Source organism: Schistocerca americana, chromosome 1, assembly GCF_021461395.2.
Source record: "Schistocerca americana isolate TAMUIC-IGC-003095 chromosome 1, iqSchAmer2.1, whole genome shotgun sequence".
Lineage (NCBI taxonomy): Eukaryota > Metazoa > Arthropoda > Insecta > Orthoptera > Acrididae > Schistocerca > Schistocerca americana.
This window is the reverse complement of record NC_060119.1, coordinates 995056676-995073419: the sequence shown is the minus strand read 5'-3', so window position 1 is coordinate 995073419 and position 16744 is coordinate 995056676. Positions and strand designations below refer to the sequence as shown.

The following is a 16744-nucleotide window of genomic DNA, read 5'->3' as shown; positions in this document are numbered from 1 at the left end:
CATGCAGAGATGAAGAAGTTTGCACAGAATAGACTAACTTTGACAGCTGCGTTAAACCAGTCTTTGGACTGAAGATGACAGCAACAATGGAGGAGATTTGCATCCTTTTTAAAAGCAAGTCATATTATCCAACATCATATATAATATTAACCCTACAGTGAAAAATACCTTAAAGTGACAGTTTGCATGTGATTTTAAATTATTTGCTTGGTAAAAGAAAACTATGCATCTGTATAAAATTAAGGTTTATAGAAAGAGATATGTTTTTGTGAACTTTTTCAGCCACAGACTCATTATCAGACAAACAAGAAATAAACAAACTTCATTTGTTGAAGGTCTTGTATTTATCCTATAATCATGCATCATTGTAACCACACTTTATTTTGTAGCATCCCCACCACCCACCCACCCCACCCCACCCCTCTTCTCCTTCAGTTGGCTCATTACTTGCTATGAGCATAGGATTGGTGAAAATTAGAAAATTAGGCCTTGAGTTTTTACAGTACTATGTCCCTCTCTGTGCTACAAGTGTAACCTCTGACTGTCCATTATACTACCCTCAGGGAGCTAGCAAGTAATGGCTGAGTACAGGCATGGCAGTCCTGGCATCCTGGGCTGCAGACTGTCCAGCACCACCAGGCCTCCATTACTTAAACTATTTGCCAGGTTAAGTAACCACTGTTTGGCATTACATTGTGAGTTACAGGGAATGAGGCTCTTGTCTCAGTTGCCCACAAATCCTCAATGTGTAATACATATTGGTGGTTGTTGAGGTTAAAAAAACCAATTTCCCCCATAATGTTAGTTTCCCAGTTATGTAAAGGAATGCTGCAGTGCAATCCCACCCTCTGATATTACTATGACAGTTGTTATTGGACTTGTTAGTGTGTGGGAGAGTTGGCTATCTCTTTGGGTCTGGTATGGAGAGGTGGCCTGAACTTGCTCTCCTAAATGTTGACATACCCAAAAGTTCTTAGTAAGTTACTAATTTATGGTAACTGTTTCATATTTCAATAATATCAATTAGTCATTGCACTACTTATGAATTTTTTGGGAAGGCCTTCAGCTAGACAGTATGCTAGGCAGTGTTGCTGTAGGGATTTGGGTGGGGAGTCTACTCTCCCCGAGACTTTGCTCTCTCAAATTTTGGTATTAGCATCAGGTTGTTAACATCTCTAAATTGTGTCAAAGTTCATTGTAGGAAGTAATGATTTGTGCTCCAGATAAAGATGCTGCAGCTGCTGCTGTTGCTGTTGTGGTCAATCATGAGAATGGTTTAATGCAGCTCTCCATGTTAGTTTGTTTATTCTGTGTAAGTCTGTTTATCTCTGCAGAACTACTGCAGGCTACAATCACATGATCTTCCTTACTGTAGTAAAGCTTTGATCTCTACAACCCCCCCCCCCCCCCCCCCCCCCCACACACACACACACTTCCACCATATAAAATTCCTTCCATTCTGCGGTGCCTCAACTTGAGACATGTGAATATCTTTATAATCATTTTACATTCAGATTCACTCATTCATTTATCATGTTGTATTCTGAGGTGTCAAAAGGCAGATGACATGAACTGAAAAAGTTTTTGATAATTTCTGATTCCAGATTGAAGAACTCGAAGTCAAAGAAGATTTTGAAACCTGCAGAAATCTGTGATCTTTTGAAGGCTTGTATTTTGGTCATGTGTAGTATGATTATGTCATATATTGATACATCTATGATGTATCATCTTATTAAAAGTCAGTCTGTCATTAAACTCTACATCTTCTACAATATGCTGGAGGTAAAGTTGTCTGTAAGTCACCTAACTTTTTTTTCCTTTTGTGCATATTATCTTGTATAAATGGTTGTACCAATTTTCAGGTTGGTGATAGATTGTTTTCCGCTTTTGGCCAAGATACTATAGATGCTCTCTTTTGGACGGCAACAGAACCTCGTGATCGGAAAAGGGAGCATTTAGGAGTAATACCTCATCTCTTATTTGCCATGGTATATGTATGTATCCTTCAGTAACAGTGTGAGGTCATCACAGAAATGTTCAACTAATTACAGTGGAAGCCACATAAAAAGGCATAGTGCATAACTGAAAGAATTATTCATATAAGAATAAGGAAGACTACTACTTCCTCATAGTCGTTTTGCATAATGACTATAATGGGAATTTGCAGAAGTATATAGCCTGTCAGTCTACGTATGTACCATCTGCTAAAGTTATAGGAAAAGGAGGAGGTGTGTGGTACTGATGCTCTTATTTTCTCCGTGCCCAGGTGTGATGGCTAGCAGATTATAGCTGTGTGGAGTGCTTACTTTTTGAATAAAGTAGGAAAAACTGGTTTTTTTAAGAGCATAGATTCTAGCAATGGAGAGAGATAAATAATTTTATGGGTGAATTGGTGAGTTTAAATGCCAATACTGCGTAAGTTAAGACAAGGTAGGTATCATTACAGGAGGCAAGATTTGCAGGTACCTGCCACCCAAATTTTAATACGTGTTATACCATTTCTCAGGAACTTAACTACTGTTCTCTTGCAGTTGTGCACTTCTTCCTTTAGTTTGGTTATGTAGTTTGAAGTTGTCTACTGTGCATGGGTGTGTGTGTGTGTGTGTGTGTGTGTGTGTGTGTGTGTGTGTGTGTGTGTGTTTCTGTTTGTGTTTGGTGCACATGCACGCCCGGGGGAGGGGGGGGGGGGGTGAGATGAGTGTGTTTTGTGTCTAATTTTCCAGTAACTTTGCTTTAAAAACACATTTCTTTCATAATCACAGAAAGGCTCAATAAGAAAGAATGTTAAAAGTATTTAGCTTTCATAGTTCATACTTCATCAGAAGTGGATAACTGACACACACTAGTCATATTAAGGGCCTAAGGCTGCAGCAACTGCATCTGAGATTAGCAGCCTCTGTCTGGGGTGAGTAGTGGGGGCTACAGAAGAGAGATAGCATTGTACGGGTGGGGGAAGATGTGAGTGCTGCTTTTGGGAGCATGCGGTGATGTGTAGGAAACAGCAAAAGGCTGATAGTTGTAACATCAGAAGGGTGTGTGATGGGAGGTGGAAAGGGGTAACAGAGGAGAGAATTAGAGAATGGGTAAAAATTATGTTTGTATATTGGTGGGATATAAGGTGTGTGAGTACTGGAGTGGGACGAGGGAAGGGGATAGGCAAGTGGAGGACAGGGACTAATGAAGGATGAGACCAGAGCAATATTGGGAACAAAAGATATGTTTCAGGGAGAGTTCCCATCTACACAGTTCAGAAAAGCTGGTGTTGGGAAGAATCCAGATGATGTGGACTTTGAAGCATTTGTTAAAGTGAAGCACATTGTGTTGGGCAGCATGCTCAGCGCCTCAGTGGTCCAGTTGTCTCTTGGTGGTAGTTTGGTGGCGGCAGACAGCTTGTAAGTAGTTATGCTCACGTAGAAAGCAGCACAGTGGTTGCAGCTAAGTTTGTAGATTACATGGCTGCTTTTATTCGTGGCCCTGCTTTCAGTGGTGTAGGAACTGCCTGTGAACAGGACTGTAGAAGGTGGTAGTAGAAGAATTTGTAGGACAGGTTTTGCATCTAAGTTTGTTGCAGGGACGTGAGCCATGAGGCAAGGGGTTGGGAGCAGGGGTTCAGTACATATGGACGAGGATATTGCTTAAGTTGGGCAGATGTTAGAATCTCACTGTGGGATGGATGGGATGGTAGGATAGTAGGAAGGATATTTCTCACTTCAGGACATGAAAGAGATAGTTGAAACCCCAGTAGAGAATATGTACAGCAGTGGGCACGTGCATGGCAACATCCAATGTGATGTAGAGGAATCCTTCCTGAGTACCCAGAGTCTAAAACCTCCTTCATTTATGAAATCTTCATGATCTGGACCAAGGGGAGGACACACTATCCACATGCCTCCATAACCTCAACAGCCTCCCCCCATTTGTTTCACCAGGTCCTCCTCAGACCACCAATCCACCTTCCTTGATGTAGACCACCTCAAGAATGGCTACATCAGTACTCAGTTCACATCAAACCTACGAACTACCAACAATATCTCTACCTCAAATATACCGCCCATTCCACACCAAGAAGTCCCTTCCATGCACTCTAGCCACACAGAGTCATCACATCTGTAGTGGTGTTCTGTCCATCTCCAAAAATACAAAGGATCTCCCAGAGTCATCCACAGACTGAAATTACCCTCAAAACCTTGTCCAAAAACAGATCTCCCTTGCCTTGTCTCCCAATCATCTACCGTATGCCTGCATACCCACTGTCTGCCCATAAAGGAGCTCTCCTGTCATGACTTAGTACCACCCAGGACTGGAGCAACTAAATCACTTTGTCCACCAGAATCCAGCTACCTCTTGTCATGCCCTGAAATGAGAAATATCGTCCCCACTGTCCTACCTTACCCTACCCTTTCAGTGATATTCCGCCACCCACCCAATGTACACATTATCCTTCCCCATCCATACTGAACCCCTGCTCCCAACCTCTTGCCTCTTGGCACATATCCCTGCAATACACCTAGAAGCAAAATCTGTCCCACACATCCTTCGTCTACCAACTTCTTCAGTCCTGTCACAGGAATCTCCTACTATATCAGACAAAGGGTAAGCTGTGAAGTCAGCAATGTGATCTACAAATTAGCTGAAACCACTGTGCTGCTTTCTATGTGGGTATGATTACTTGCAAACTGTCTGTCTGCATGCATTATCACTGCAAACTATGACCAAGAGGCAGCTGGACCACAGAGGTGCTGAGCATGCTGCCCAACATGATGTGCCTCTCTTTAATGACTGCTTCACTGCCTGTGGCATCTGAATTCTTCCCATCAACACCAGCTTTTCTGAACTGTGTGAATGGGAACTCTCCTGCGACATACCTGTTGTTCCTGAAATTCCTCTGGACTCAATCTTTCACAAACATCACCTATTCCATCAAAGGAAGGTGACCTGTGAAATCAGTCATGTGATCTACAAGCTAAGCTGCAACCACTGTGCTGCGTTCTATGTGGGCAAGGCCAGCCGGTGTGGTCGAGCGGTTCTAGGCACTTCAGTCTGGAATTGTGCGACCACTACGGTCGCAGGTTCGAATCCTGCCTCGGGCATGGATGTGTGTGATGTCCTTAGGTTAGTTAGGTTTAAGTAGTTCTAAGTTCTATGGGACTGATGACCTCAGATGTTAAGTCCCATAGTGCTCAGACCCACTTCAACCATTTGAACCATCTATGTGGGCAAGGCAACCAACAAGCTGTCTGTTCGCAAAATGGCCACGAACAAACTGTGTCCCAGAAGCAATTTGCCCAACCTGTTTTTGAGCATGCCACTCAACATGATGTCCTTCATTTCAATATCTGCTTCACAGCCTGTGCCATCTGGATCCTTTCCACCATCACCAGCTTTTCTGAATTGCGCAGGTGGGAACTCGCCCTGCAGTATATCCTATGTTCCCATAATCCTCCTGGTTTCAATGTTCATTAGTCAATGTCCTTACCCATGTAGCCCCTTCCGTGTACCTATTGTAGCACTACATAACTCTGTATTCCACCAATGCACTGAGTCTTTTTACCTCCTCCTTTTTTGCTATGCCCCTCCCTCTCCCCCACACTCTGTCTAGCCTCCCGACTGCACCTAGCTGCCCCACTCTCTGCCTCAACCCTGCATGCTCCTAGCAGCACTTGCTCTCCCCCACCACTATCTTGCTATCCCTCCCCCTCCCTGCCTCAGCCTCCTGCTTACCTCTCCTGGGTCTAGCTGCCAGAGACTGTGCTCTCTTGTGTGTGTGTGTGTGTGTGTGTGTGTGTGTGTGTGTGTTTAATTTTGACAAAGGCCTTGTTGGGCAAAAGCTAATTGTGTGACAGTCTTTTTGTTGTGCCTTTCTGCAACTCAGCATCTCCGCTATATGGTGGACTCAACCTTCATTAGTCTCAGCCCTCCACTTGCCTATCCCCTTCCCAGCTCCCACTCCAGTACTCACACGCTTTCATGCCAACACACATACAAAGTCCTTTCCAATTCTCTGCCCCCCCCCCCCAACCTTCCCCCCCCTGTTCCTCCGTCCTCCTGCTTCCCTCAAAGTGCATTCTCTTGAAGCTCCATCTAGCTATCCAATGCCATCTCCTACATGTCCTGCATGGGCTTACAGGCAGCATTAGAATCTTTCTCCATCTGTACTGTGTTACCCCTCCCTCTCCTCAGTCCCATGACTCTTTCATACTTCCATTGCCTACCCCAGCTAGACACAGCTACAGTCAGGCCTTAGCACCCAAAGATGACAGGGAGTGTGAGTTTTGCTTGTGTGAATGTGTGAGACTTTTCTATTTCTGAAGAAGTACATAGTCCAAAAGCTGAATATTTTTAGTATTCTTTCTTTTGTGCCTGTTGCAATTCAATGCCGTCTTTATGTGGTGAGTAGCAATCTATCCTCTTCATGTTGCTGTTATTCCGTCTTGGATTTTCTGTCATTTAATTTCTTTGATATTCAACATTTTGTTAGGTTTTTCTTCATGTCGCCACCAAAGATTTTATGTTTTTTACACAACTACACATGTGTACTTACTCTTGTGATAATTATAGTGCTGTAGAATAATCATCAACTAAACATGAACTTCATTTCACTTAAAATTTGAGGCATATTGGTTGCACATGGTTGATACTGTGTGAAGTGATCATGAACATCTCAATGATGCACAATGTTCAGTTTCAGTGGCATTATATCAGAGTGGAACTGGGATAGAATTGGAAGTGTTCCTGGGGCACTGTTTACTGGTTAATGTGGCCTGAGGCAGTAGTTCATTCGTATAACTTTCCAGACATAATTGATGAAGATAGTTGCGAAACAAAAATAAATTTTAATTTCTGAATTGAGGCAAATGAAGAAGAATTTCTTATATTGTTTCTCTCTCTGACCACTTCTCCATAGGTGACGATGAGTAGCTTTATTTTTATACTGAGGAAACTATCAAGCGTACCTGTCGTTATATCAAATTCACATTGTAAAGTACTCAGAAAAGTTGCTGCCAACAATTAGCCCGTCATCAATGTAAATTGCTATGTTTAATCTATTTTCATTCCATTTGCAGTGAAACATATAAAGATGTGCAGCACTGCTTTGAAAATCGACTTTCTTCAAGACTTTTGGCATAGAACCCAGTGATTCAGCAGTATTTTGGCGTTAATAGGAATTCAACTAATGCCCATGTATTGTGTCTCTTAAGTGAGTCCATTTCTTCATTAATAGCTTGCATCTATGTTCTCTTCTCATTTGACTGCAGTACGTCAGAAAACACATTTTGGATCTTTATGTTCATAAATACCAACTTTTGTTAGCATCAAGAATTCACCAATTTCCTCCCAAGTTGGTTTTCTTCGTTGTTCTCCAGTTTACCACCTTCAGAAAATTCAGGTGTTTTTGCTTTCCAGGAATTCTGTTGATTATTTGTTACAGTCACCTGTTACTTGTCTTCTCCACAATCAAATGTGCCAAATTGTTGTTCTCTAACTTCCTTTGGTAGCAGACCGCCTATGACATTTGCCTTCTTGTGCTTTTGGTAACGGATCCAACTATTTCGGGTCTGAGAAATACTGCATTCAACATTATCACTATAGAAGCTGAAAATTGCTCCTTGCTGAAATTTTATGTTATGACTCTAGACTACTTTCCTTCTTTGACTCCAGACTCTGAATTTACCTATGTTCTTGACATACATAGCAACTTATCCAAAAAACAGCCTTTTCATCAAACTTTGAATAGAAAGATTTGTTTGTACAAATATGTTAACCTGTGCCAAAAATTATGAGGTGATCAAATTTTCCTGCTGTTTGATTGTACCACAGCTCATAAGCACCTCTTCAGCATCAACTACAGCGTGAAGTTGGTGCATTGAAGTGCCAAAACTGATAGATACAAAATAAATAAAATCATAAGGATGGCTGTAGGAGTTTCATTTTCTCAAAAGGATGGACATGCAAAAACAGCTCATAAAGGTTTTTATCTGGAAATGAAGACCTTCCAGTATGGTTTAAGACATAAATGCTGTGTTGCAAGCTTCTGCCTACAATCCTTTTGGCAGTTTACATGCCTTGAACATTGAGCATCAACAATTATTGTACCTGTAGTAACCACAACCAACAGTGGGAACACCTTGGGCTGCGGATCGGAGCTGCCAGGTGGGGAAGCCGCCGGCGGTGGAGCACGCACCACCGGGTAAACACAGGACGAGTCGGACGACAGACCAACGACAACTGACAACAACTGACCACGACTGACTATGAGCAACACAACAAGGAAGAGATAATCAACGGAGGCTTGGGGAAACCACAACACCAAACACCAAACGTAAATCCACTCGGAACCAGAGCCAGGCAAATGTCAACAACGAGCAACGACCAGAACGCAGTACCGCCGAGATAGAAACGAAATCCAGAGTGAGTACCAGAGTGGCTGGACTAGGGCAGAGCAGGTCGCTATATACGAAACCGGAGGGAGCGGCTATTGGCCGCTGTCTGCACGTGGCTTAGCGGTGGCGCCCTCACTGCGCGAGAGCCGCTGCGCGGAATAGCCACCGCGCGGAATAGCCGCCGCGGAGGCGGAGCCCTCTATGGGCTGACCACGTCCATTTGTTCTGCCGCGTGTTCGACTTCCGCGGCGGAAGGTACTAGAGTACTTTCATGTTCAACTGTACCATTTTGCTCAAGGATATAGGCTGGAAGAATCAATACCCTGTTCCCTTGATGATGATGATGATGATGATGAAGTCCCATACTCCTTGACAGAGCATAGGGGAATGACGCGGGAGACCCGCGCCACCATACTAGGCAAGGTCCTTGTGGAGGTGGTTTGCCATTGCCTTCCTCCGACTGTAATGGTGGTGGATGATGATGATGATGATGATGATGAAGATGACACGATAACACCCAGTCATCTCAAGGCAGGTGAAAATCCCTGACCCCACTGGGAATTGTATCCGGGACCCCCTGCTTGGGAAGCAAGGACGCTACTGCAACACCACGAGCTTATCTATGAGAAATTTCTATGCTTTCTCGTTATAAAATTCTCTGTCTCAATCACATCTTAATTGTTTAACTCTATGTCCAATGCTTTGTGCTTCATTTAAAAATCTTTTAAGTGCGTCATGTGGTTTCATATTTGTGTTTCAGAAAGAAAATTTGATAGAATTTACTGTAATTAGCTTTAAAACATAATTAATATTTAGCACCTCCAAATGATTCTGTAGTCATTGGTCCAGTGACAGCTCCATGACTAAATTTGCTAGCAACTGTGGAATGATGTTTTAGTTGTTTGAATGGTTTTCTGTGCATTTTTTATAATGTACAACCATTGAAAACGTCATTCTTGTAATGTTCTATATTGATATTAAGTTTCTTCTAGATATTCTTCATGTGTTGGTTATTTTGATCACCAAATCTTTTGTGGTACACCTGGAATCTTTCAGAGAATGTCAATATTAACCATTTATTGATCAAATGCACCCATATTAGTCCTCGTGTTCCCAATGAAACGGCTTCAAGAATATCAAATTTCTGTTTACAAAACAGAATGCTGTTTTAACTAAGTTGGAATCCATTAGATTCTCAGTGAGTATTCAGATTTAAAAGCCAGCAATAGGTCACAAAATCCATCATTTATTGGAACATATCTAGATTGTGACTATTATGTTGTCGTTATCGGTACAATTACCAAAGAGTGACTTAGATACCAACGTGCCAGAGCATAAAAACTGATAAATGACACAGACCTTATGTGACTGACATAAAACTCAATTTTTGTGTCATGTATCAGTGTCAATGCTTTACTAATCGTACCAATGATGACTATGTGACAGTCAAAATGTAGATCTGTTCCAATAAGTGATGGATTTTGTGATTGCTGTTTTTCTTTAAATTTGAAAGTACTGTTTATTTGAAGTGTTGATATTATAACGTAAATTCTTCCCCTTCAACTCTTCCCCTTCAAGTCTTCCGGCAGGAGGAGGACCCACTGGCTCCGAAAGCATGTGGAAGTTAAATACTTTTTTGTATGTGTTCCCCTGCTGCCACTAGGTGAAGAGATTTTTTTTGTGTGTCAATTTACATTATGTTTAAAGTGATATACTTCATAGCACCACTACCTCTATACCATTTATTTTCAGCAATGTAGTTTCCAGTTGATGCACATGTGATGCATGAAGTAAATGCAGCAGTTCTGCTTATCTTCTCCTTTTGCCACATGTTAGTGTTGTCTGCTCCCCAGTCCCCTAGTTTTTTTGCACTTATTACGTAGACATTTTTAATCTGCTCTTTCTTTTGTCATCTTCTTTCAATTATTATTTTGTTCCCTTTCATGTGTTAGAAACAACGGATGTAATAGATTGCATTGTATTTTGTTCATTCAATCCAGTGAGGAAATTCAAACTCTGGTGTTCTGACGATATTTTGTGCCATAGATCTTTAAATTTTCGTATTCCATTCCTAGCATAGGCATGACTTGACCATTTAATATTCCTTCAGAAAATGCATTCTTTTCATGTTTTGCTACTTTATCATATAGATCTATAAATAACTTCTGCAGCTTAGCTGCATGTGTGCTAATATCTTCCGTTTTGTCATGTCAGACATGGGGGGGGGATACTCAATTAGCCTGTTAAGCATTGCATGCTGCTATGTTCAAATTGTGCTGCTTGTAGTTTGTCCCATGCTTCTGTAGCATTATTGCACATTAACGTAGTGCAACAACTGGTTTACTTAGCACACTTGCTATCAGACGTTGTCCTTTTCCCATCCTTCATTGTTGCCTATGGTTCAGTAATTGGTTCTCATGACAACACCACATGTTTGTGCATACCATAACTAAAGGCTTCAAGTTCATATGGGGGTCAGTAGTTGCATCAACCACCTGTCTTATGTGCTCAGAACCATATATCAGAGTACTGCTCTTCTTAAAGCAGATAAGACAGGTTGCTGACACAATTACTTAGCTCTGAAGATAATCGTGAGCGATCAAAACATATAATCTAATTAAAAATGTGTAACTGAAATGGAGCAATAGATGAGGATTATCCTGAAAATGTATTATAAAGAGTTTCTATAAAAAAGACATTTTGAAAATACCATGGCATAATAGTTTACACTGAACCCTTAAACAGTTTTCCTTTATTACGATAATTATGAACATAAAAGTAAAGATTCTAACAATTTAGTGTTTTAGTGTGTGTTAGATCCATCTGGTTTGGTAGTCGTTTGTACTGACTGAGGCAGCACAGTGGATGAGATATTTGATTCACATTTTAGAGGAACAGGGCTCAAATTCCTTTACAGCTGTAATAATTTAAAATTTCCATAGTTTTCGTGAATTTCTTTGTGGATGTTTGAGAAGTTTTCCTTGAAAAGTCCATTGGCAAGTTCTTGCATATTGTTGTCCAACTTTTGCTCTGCTTGATGTCCTTGTTGTCAGTGGTATGTAAAATCTTAATTTTTATTCCTTCTCTTCTCCTTTATTTCCTAGTGTTGAATTTGTTAGTGCTGCTAATTCTCAACTGCACCTGGTTTATCATCAGCACTCAAGGGGCATAGAACATATGATGAATGCTTTCACCTCCAGTATGTACAATCGTCAAGGGAAGTGTTTTAATTTCTTGATAAACTCTTCGGAAAAGTTGCAAAAAATTAAAAAAAAGAGTATATGTTGTAACAATTATATTTGTATCTGTGGAGAGAAACTTGTTAAGGAAAATTTTTGTGTTGTTACTCCTTGACTTATAGCAGTATTACACAGCTTACTTGTGCTGTTTCAAGCTACAACTCTCAATGTAGCTATAAACTCCAACAATAAAGCTCTATTAACAATTATGATGTCAAATAATGTAAGTGCAATTCATTATTAACTGATAATTTTATGACTAAAATTGATGGGTAGTTCACAGCCAAAATTGGAAATGGTAAATGGTAATGGTTCTGTCTTCAGTTATGTGCCATAATGAAATGAAATTTTGTTTTACTGTTAACCATAGAATAGTGTGCCATTAAGTGAAAGTGGTGTTAAATCTAAGCTGAAAAAAATTTTTGTCTTACTTAAAATATTTTTTTTCAGTTTGTTGAATTGAAGGGAAGTGTCTTCAAGAAATTTGATAAAAATAATCTGTTCCAAGTGTCATGTAGTGATGTCCGAGAACGTTTCCATTTATTTGTGCTGTTATTTATTGTAGTACTGCAGACTATGAAGGAGTACTCCTGGAAAGAAGGTAATGTGTTCTTATTTTTTCTATATATTTTTCTAGTTGTTTGAAAGGAACATATAATATTGAAAGAATTGCCACAGTCATTACCTAATAACTAAAAATGGGTCAGGCATAGTTCATTTGTCACTTGCAAATTTGATGGCTGATTGTGCTGGGATGAAGAGAAACCAGAATGCTTGTTACACATTGAGAAGTTTGTAGAACATATTGTACATTAATTCTGGTTCATTTTCAGACCAGTAGGAATATCTGCTTGCGACCAAATGGTATGTTTTTGAGCACCCATCTTGCAAAAGACTTTCTGAAAAAATAAATTTTGTTTTTCTCTGTTGCAAAGCATGATATTTATCTACTTCACATAACAGCACACTTGTGAACACTTGTCGCTACTTCTTGAACACGTGCATTATTCGCTGGTGTGACGGCAAATATCTTACATGTTTATAAAGTTGCTTTGCTAGGTACTCTCATCATTCGTAGAGGCAGATACATTGTATATTTCTGACCACAAAAGCAATTTTCTCTATGCTTCAGCCTGTCACAAAATATCAACTACTGTCAACACATCTGACCTTTTGTTATCCATAACAATCACAAGTAGTGCTCCCATTGGTTTCTATGGCGATTACTGAAATTTCTTAGGAAATATCGTTTTATATTATCCAGAATCAAATACCAGTTATGAGAGCAGATATGTCAAGTATTAACACTTCACCAGAAATGATGTTTACTGAGTGCACATGAAAGAACACGTGGAGCTGAACAGTCTACCTCAACAGAATGTGTTCTTGTTTGTACACACATCAATATTTTTTCCATTATTTATCCATTGTGTTCTGTAGATCCATCAGGAAGGATAACCTTCCATAATGTGCAATGAGTCAAGGTATACATGGAAAAAAGACAAGGTAATCACAGAAACTTAATCTGTACCTTTTATTAACAGTCATACAAAATTACACTACTAAATATAATACTAACTGGATTTAATCAATTAAATTAGAAAGAAAGCTATTGCTTTGAAAACAGGTGTCTCCTCATTTAAACTGTATAACTGTTCTGTACCTGCTATTGGTGGTTTAATATGTACTTGATCACAATGGTATTTTTGAAAGAAAATACTTAACTGCATTTGTAAATACGTAGTCCTGTTTAGGGTACGTTACCACGTGTCATGCAGCTTTACAATGAACATCTACTTATGTAGATAATAAAATTTTTGAATCCCTGAATTCAAGAATCCAGACACTTTGTGTAAAAGGTGAACTGGGAGCTTTTTGAATGTCTTCTCACGAGAGTACACACATTGATTCAGAATGGCAGACAAGGTCCACTCAAAAACTGTATTTGTCTCTCATGTTGTGATTGTGCAGTAGTAGTTCATCTGCAACTGATTTTTATTATGTTGTTGTTGTTGTGGTCTTCAGTCCTGAGACTGGTTTGATGCAGCTCTCCATGCTACTCTATCCTGTGCAAGCTTCTTCATCTCCCAGTACTTACTGCAACCTACATCCTTCTGAATCTGCTTAGTGTATTCATCTCTTGGTCTCCCTCTATGATTTTTACCCTCCACGCTGCCCTCTAATGCTAAATTTGTGATCCCTTGATGCATCAGAACATGTCCTACCAACCAGTCCCTTCTTCTTGTCAAGTTGTGCCACAAACTCCTCTTCTCCCCAATTCTATTCAATACCTCCTCATTAGTTATGTGATCTACCCATTTAATCTTCAGCATTCTTTTGTAGCACCACATTTCGAAAGCTTCTATTCTCTTCTTGTCCAAACTATTTATCGTCCATGTTTCACTTCCATACATGGCTACACGCCATACAAATACTTTCGGAAACGACTTCCTGACACTTAAATCTATACTCGATGGTAACGAATTTCTCTTGTTCAGAAACGCTTTCCTTGCCATTGCCAGTCTACATTTTATATCGTCTCTACTTCGACCATCATCAGTTATTTTGCTCCGCAAATAGCAAAACTCCTTTACTACTTTAAGTGTCTCATTTCCTAATCCAATGCCCTCAGCATCACCCGACTTAATTCGACTACATTCCATTATCCTCGTTTTGCTTTTGTTGATGTTCATCTTATATCCTCCTTTCAAGACAATGTCCATTCCGTTCAGCTGCTATTCCAAGTCCTTCGCTGTCTCTGACAGAATTACAATGTCATCGGCGAACCTCAAGGTTTTTATTTCTTCTCCATGGATTTTAATACCTACTCCAAATTTTTCTTTTGTTTCCTTCACTGCTTGCTCAATATACAGATTGAATAACATTGGGGAGAGGCTACAACCCTGTCTCACTCCCTTCCCAACCACTGCTTCCCTTTCAGACACCTCAACTCTTATAACTGCCATCTGGTTTCTATACAAATTGTAAATAGCCTTTCGCTCCCTGTACTTTACCCCTGCCACCTTTAGAATTTGAAAGAGAGTATTGCAGTCAACATTGTCAAAAGCTTTCTCTAAGTCTACAAATGCTAGAAATGTAGGTTTGCCTTTCCTTAATCTTTCTTCTAAGATAAAACACAAGGTCAGTATTGCCTCACGTGTTCCAATATTTCTACAGAATCCAAACTGATCTTCTCCAAGGTCGGCTTCTACTAGTTTTTCCATTCGTCTGTAAAGAATTCGCGTTAGTATTTTGCAGCCGTGACTTATTAAACTGACAGTTCGGTAATTTTCACATCTGTCAACACCTGCTTTCTTTGGGATTGATGGAATACTCTCTTTGAAATCCTGATGGCAGCAAGGGGAAAATACAGGGAGCCAAAGGCTATTTACAACTTGTACAGAAACCAGGTTGCAGTAATTAGAGTCGAGGGGCATGAAAGGGAAGCAGTGGTAGAGAACGGTGTGATACGGTATTATAGTCTATCCATTATGTTGTTCAATTTGCAGATTGAGCAAGCAGTAAATGAAACAAAAGAAAAATTTGTAGTAGGAATTAAAATCCAGGGAGAAGAAATAAAACCTTTGAGGTTTGCTGATGACATAATTCTGTCAGAGACAGCAAGGGACTTTGAAGAGCAGTTGAACAGAATAGATAGTATCTTGAAAGGAGGATATAAAATGTATATCAACAAAAGCAAAATGAGGATATAAAATGAATATCAACAAAAGCAAAATGAGGATAATGGAATGTAATCAAATTAAAGAGGCTGTTTGGGCAGCAAAATAACTGATGATAGCCGAAGTAGAGAGGATATAAAATTTATACTGGCAATGGCAAGAAAAGCGTTTCTCAAGAATAGAAGTTTGTTAACATCAAATGTAGATTTAAGTGTCATGAAGTCTTTTCTGAAAGTATTTGTCTGGAGTGTAGCCATGTGTAAAAGTGAAACATGGGCGATAAACAGTTTAGACAAGAGAGGAATAGAAGCTTTTGAAATGTGGTGCTACAGAAGAATACAGAAGGTTAGATCTGTAGCTGTAACTAATGAGGAGGTACTGAATGGAATTGGGGAGAAAATAAAATTTGTGTCACAACCTGAGTAGAAGAAGGGATCTGTTGGTATAGCACATTCTGAGATATCAAGGGATCACCAATTTAGTACTGGAGGAAGACATGGTGGGTACAAATTGTAGAGGGAGACCAAGAGATGAGTACAGAAGCAGGTTCAGAAGGAAGTAGGTTGCAGTAGTTACTTAGAGCTGAAGAGGCTTTCACAGAATAGCATAGCATAGAGAGCTGCATCAACCCAGTCTTTGAACTGAAGGCAACAACAACAATAGCAACACCTTTAAACCAGTTGTAGGCCTGTTTACATATCGTCTAAGTTGCCTCTCCCAAGGTTAAGTTCAGACTCTTAATTAGTAGGCTTTTGTCAATCAGCAAACATTACAGTTTTTGAACTGCCCTTTAAAACTGTTACAAAATCATTTAGACAGCTGGAAAACAAGATTGGGCTCAGTATCAATCTTTTGTAGGATCCCACATTGTGTTCCATGTTATGCCCATAAATAAGCAGGTACCAGGAGCTTACAGAAACTAGGAATGTTAAATGATAATTAACTGCAAGAGGCAGGAATCAAACCGGAGGCCTTCATTTTACCAGCAAGTGACTATAATTGCTAAACCATGACAGACACTGTACAAGATGTGATTAAGCAGTGTGTTGTAGTAGTTAGCACGCTGGATTCGCACTTGGGAGGATGACGGTTCCATTCCCCATCCGGCCATCTAGAACTAGGTTTTCTGTAATTTTCCTAAATTGCCCAGGGCAAATACTGGTGTGGTTCCTTTGGAAGGGCATGGTTAGTTTCCTTCCCCATCCTTTCATGATCTAAGCTTGTACTCCATCTCTAGTGACCCCGCTGTCAGTGAGACATTAAATTCTAATTTTTCTTCCTTCCTTCCACACTGTGTGACATTGCTCCCCTCCTTGCAAAACAGTGACTTACTGTTTTGGAGTGGACTATATGTTCCCGGATCTGGACATAGTCTGTGGTCCTATGTATGAGTAAACATTCTAACAACCCTACCACAACAAAGGTCAAAATTTAATAATGATTG

General features: G+C 40.1%; 1 protein-coding gene across 2 annotated transcripts in view; it reads left to right on the top strand.

Annotated features, from left to right (window-relative positions):
• The window catches only part of LOC124616003 (protein TAPT1 homolog), a 140642-nt gene that overhangs the window by 57651 nt on the left and 66247 nt on the right, over window positions 1–16744 (top strand). For both annotated transcript variants that reach the window (XM_047144216.1, XM_047144225.1), the window contains 4 exons: window positions 1605–1782; window positions 1863–1998; window positions 11746–11843; window positions 12071–12221. In XM_047144216.1, coding sequence (XP_047000172.1) covers window positions 1605–1782; window positions 1863–1998; window positions 11746–11843; window positions 12071–12221 — 563 coding nt within the window. The remainder of the gene's footprint in view (window positions 1–1604; window positions 1783–1862; window positions 1999–11745; window positions 11844–12070; window positions 12222–16744) is intronic.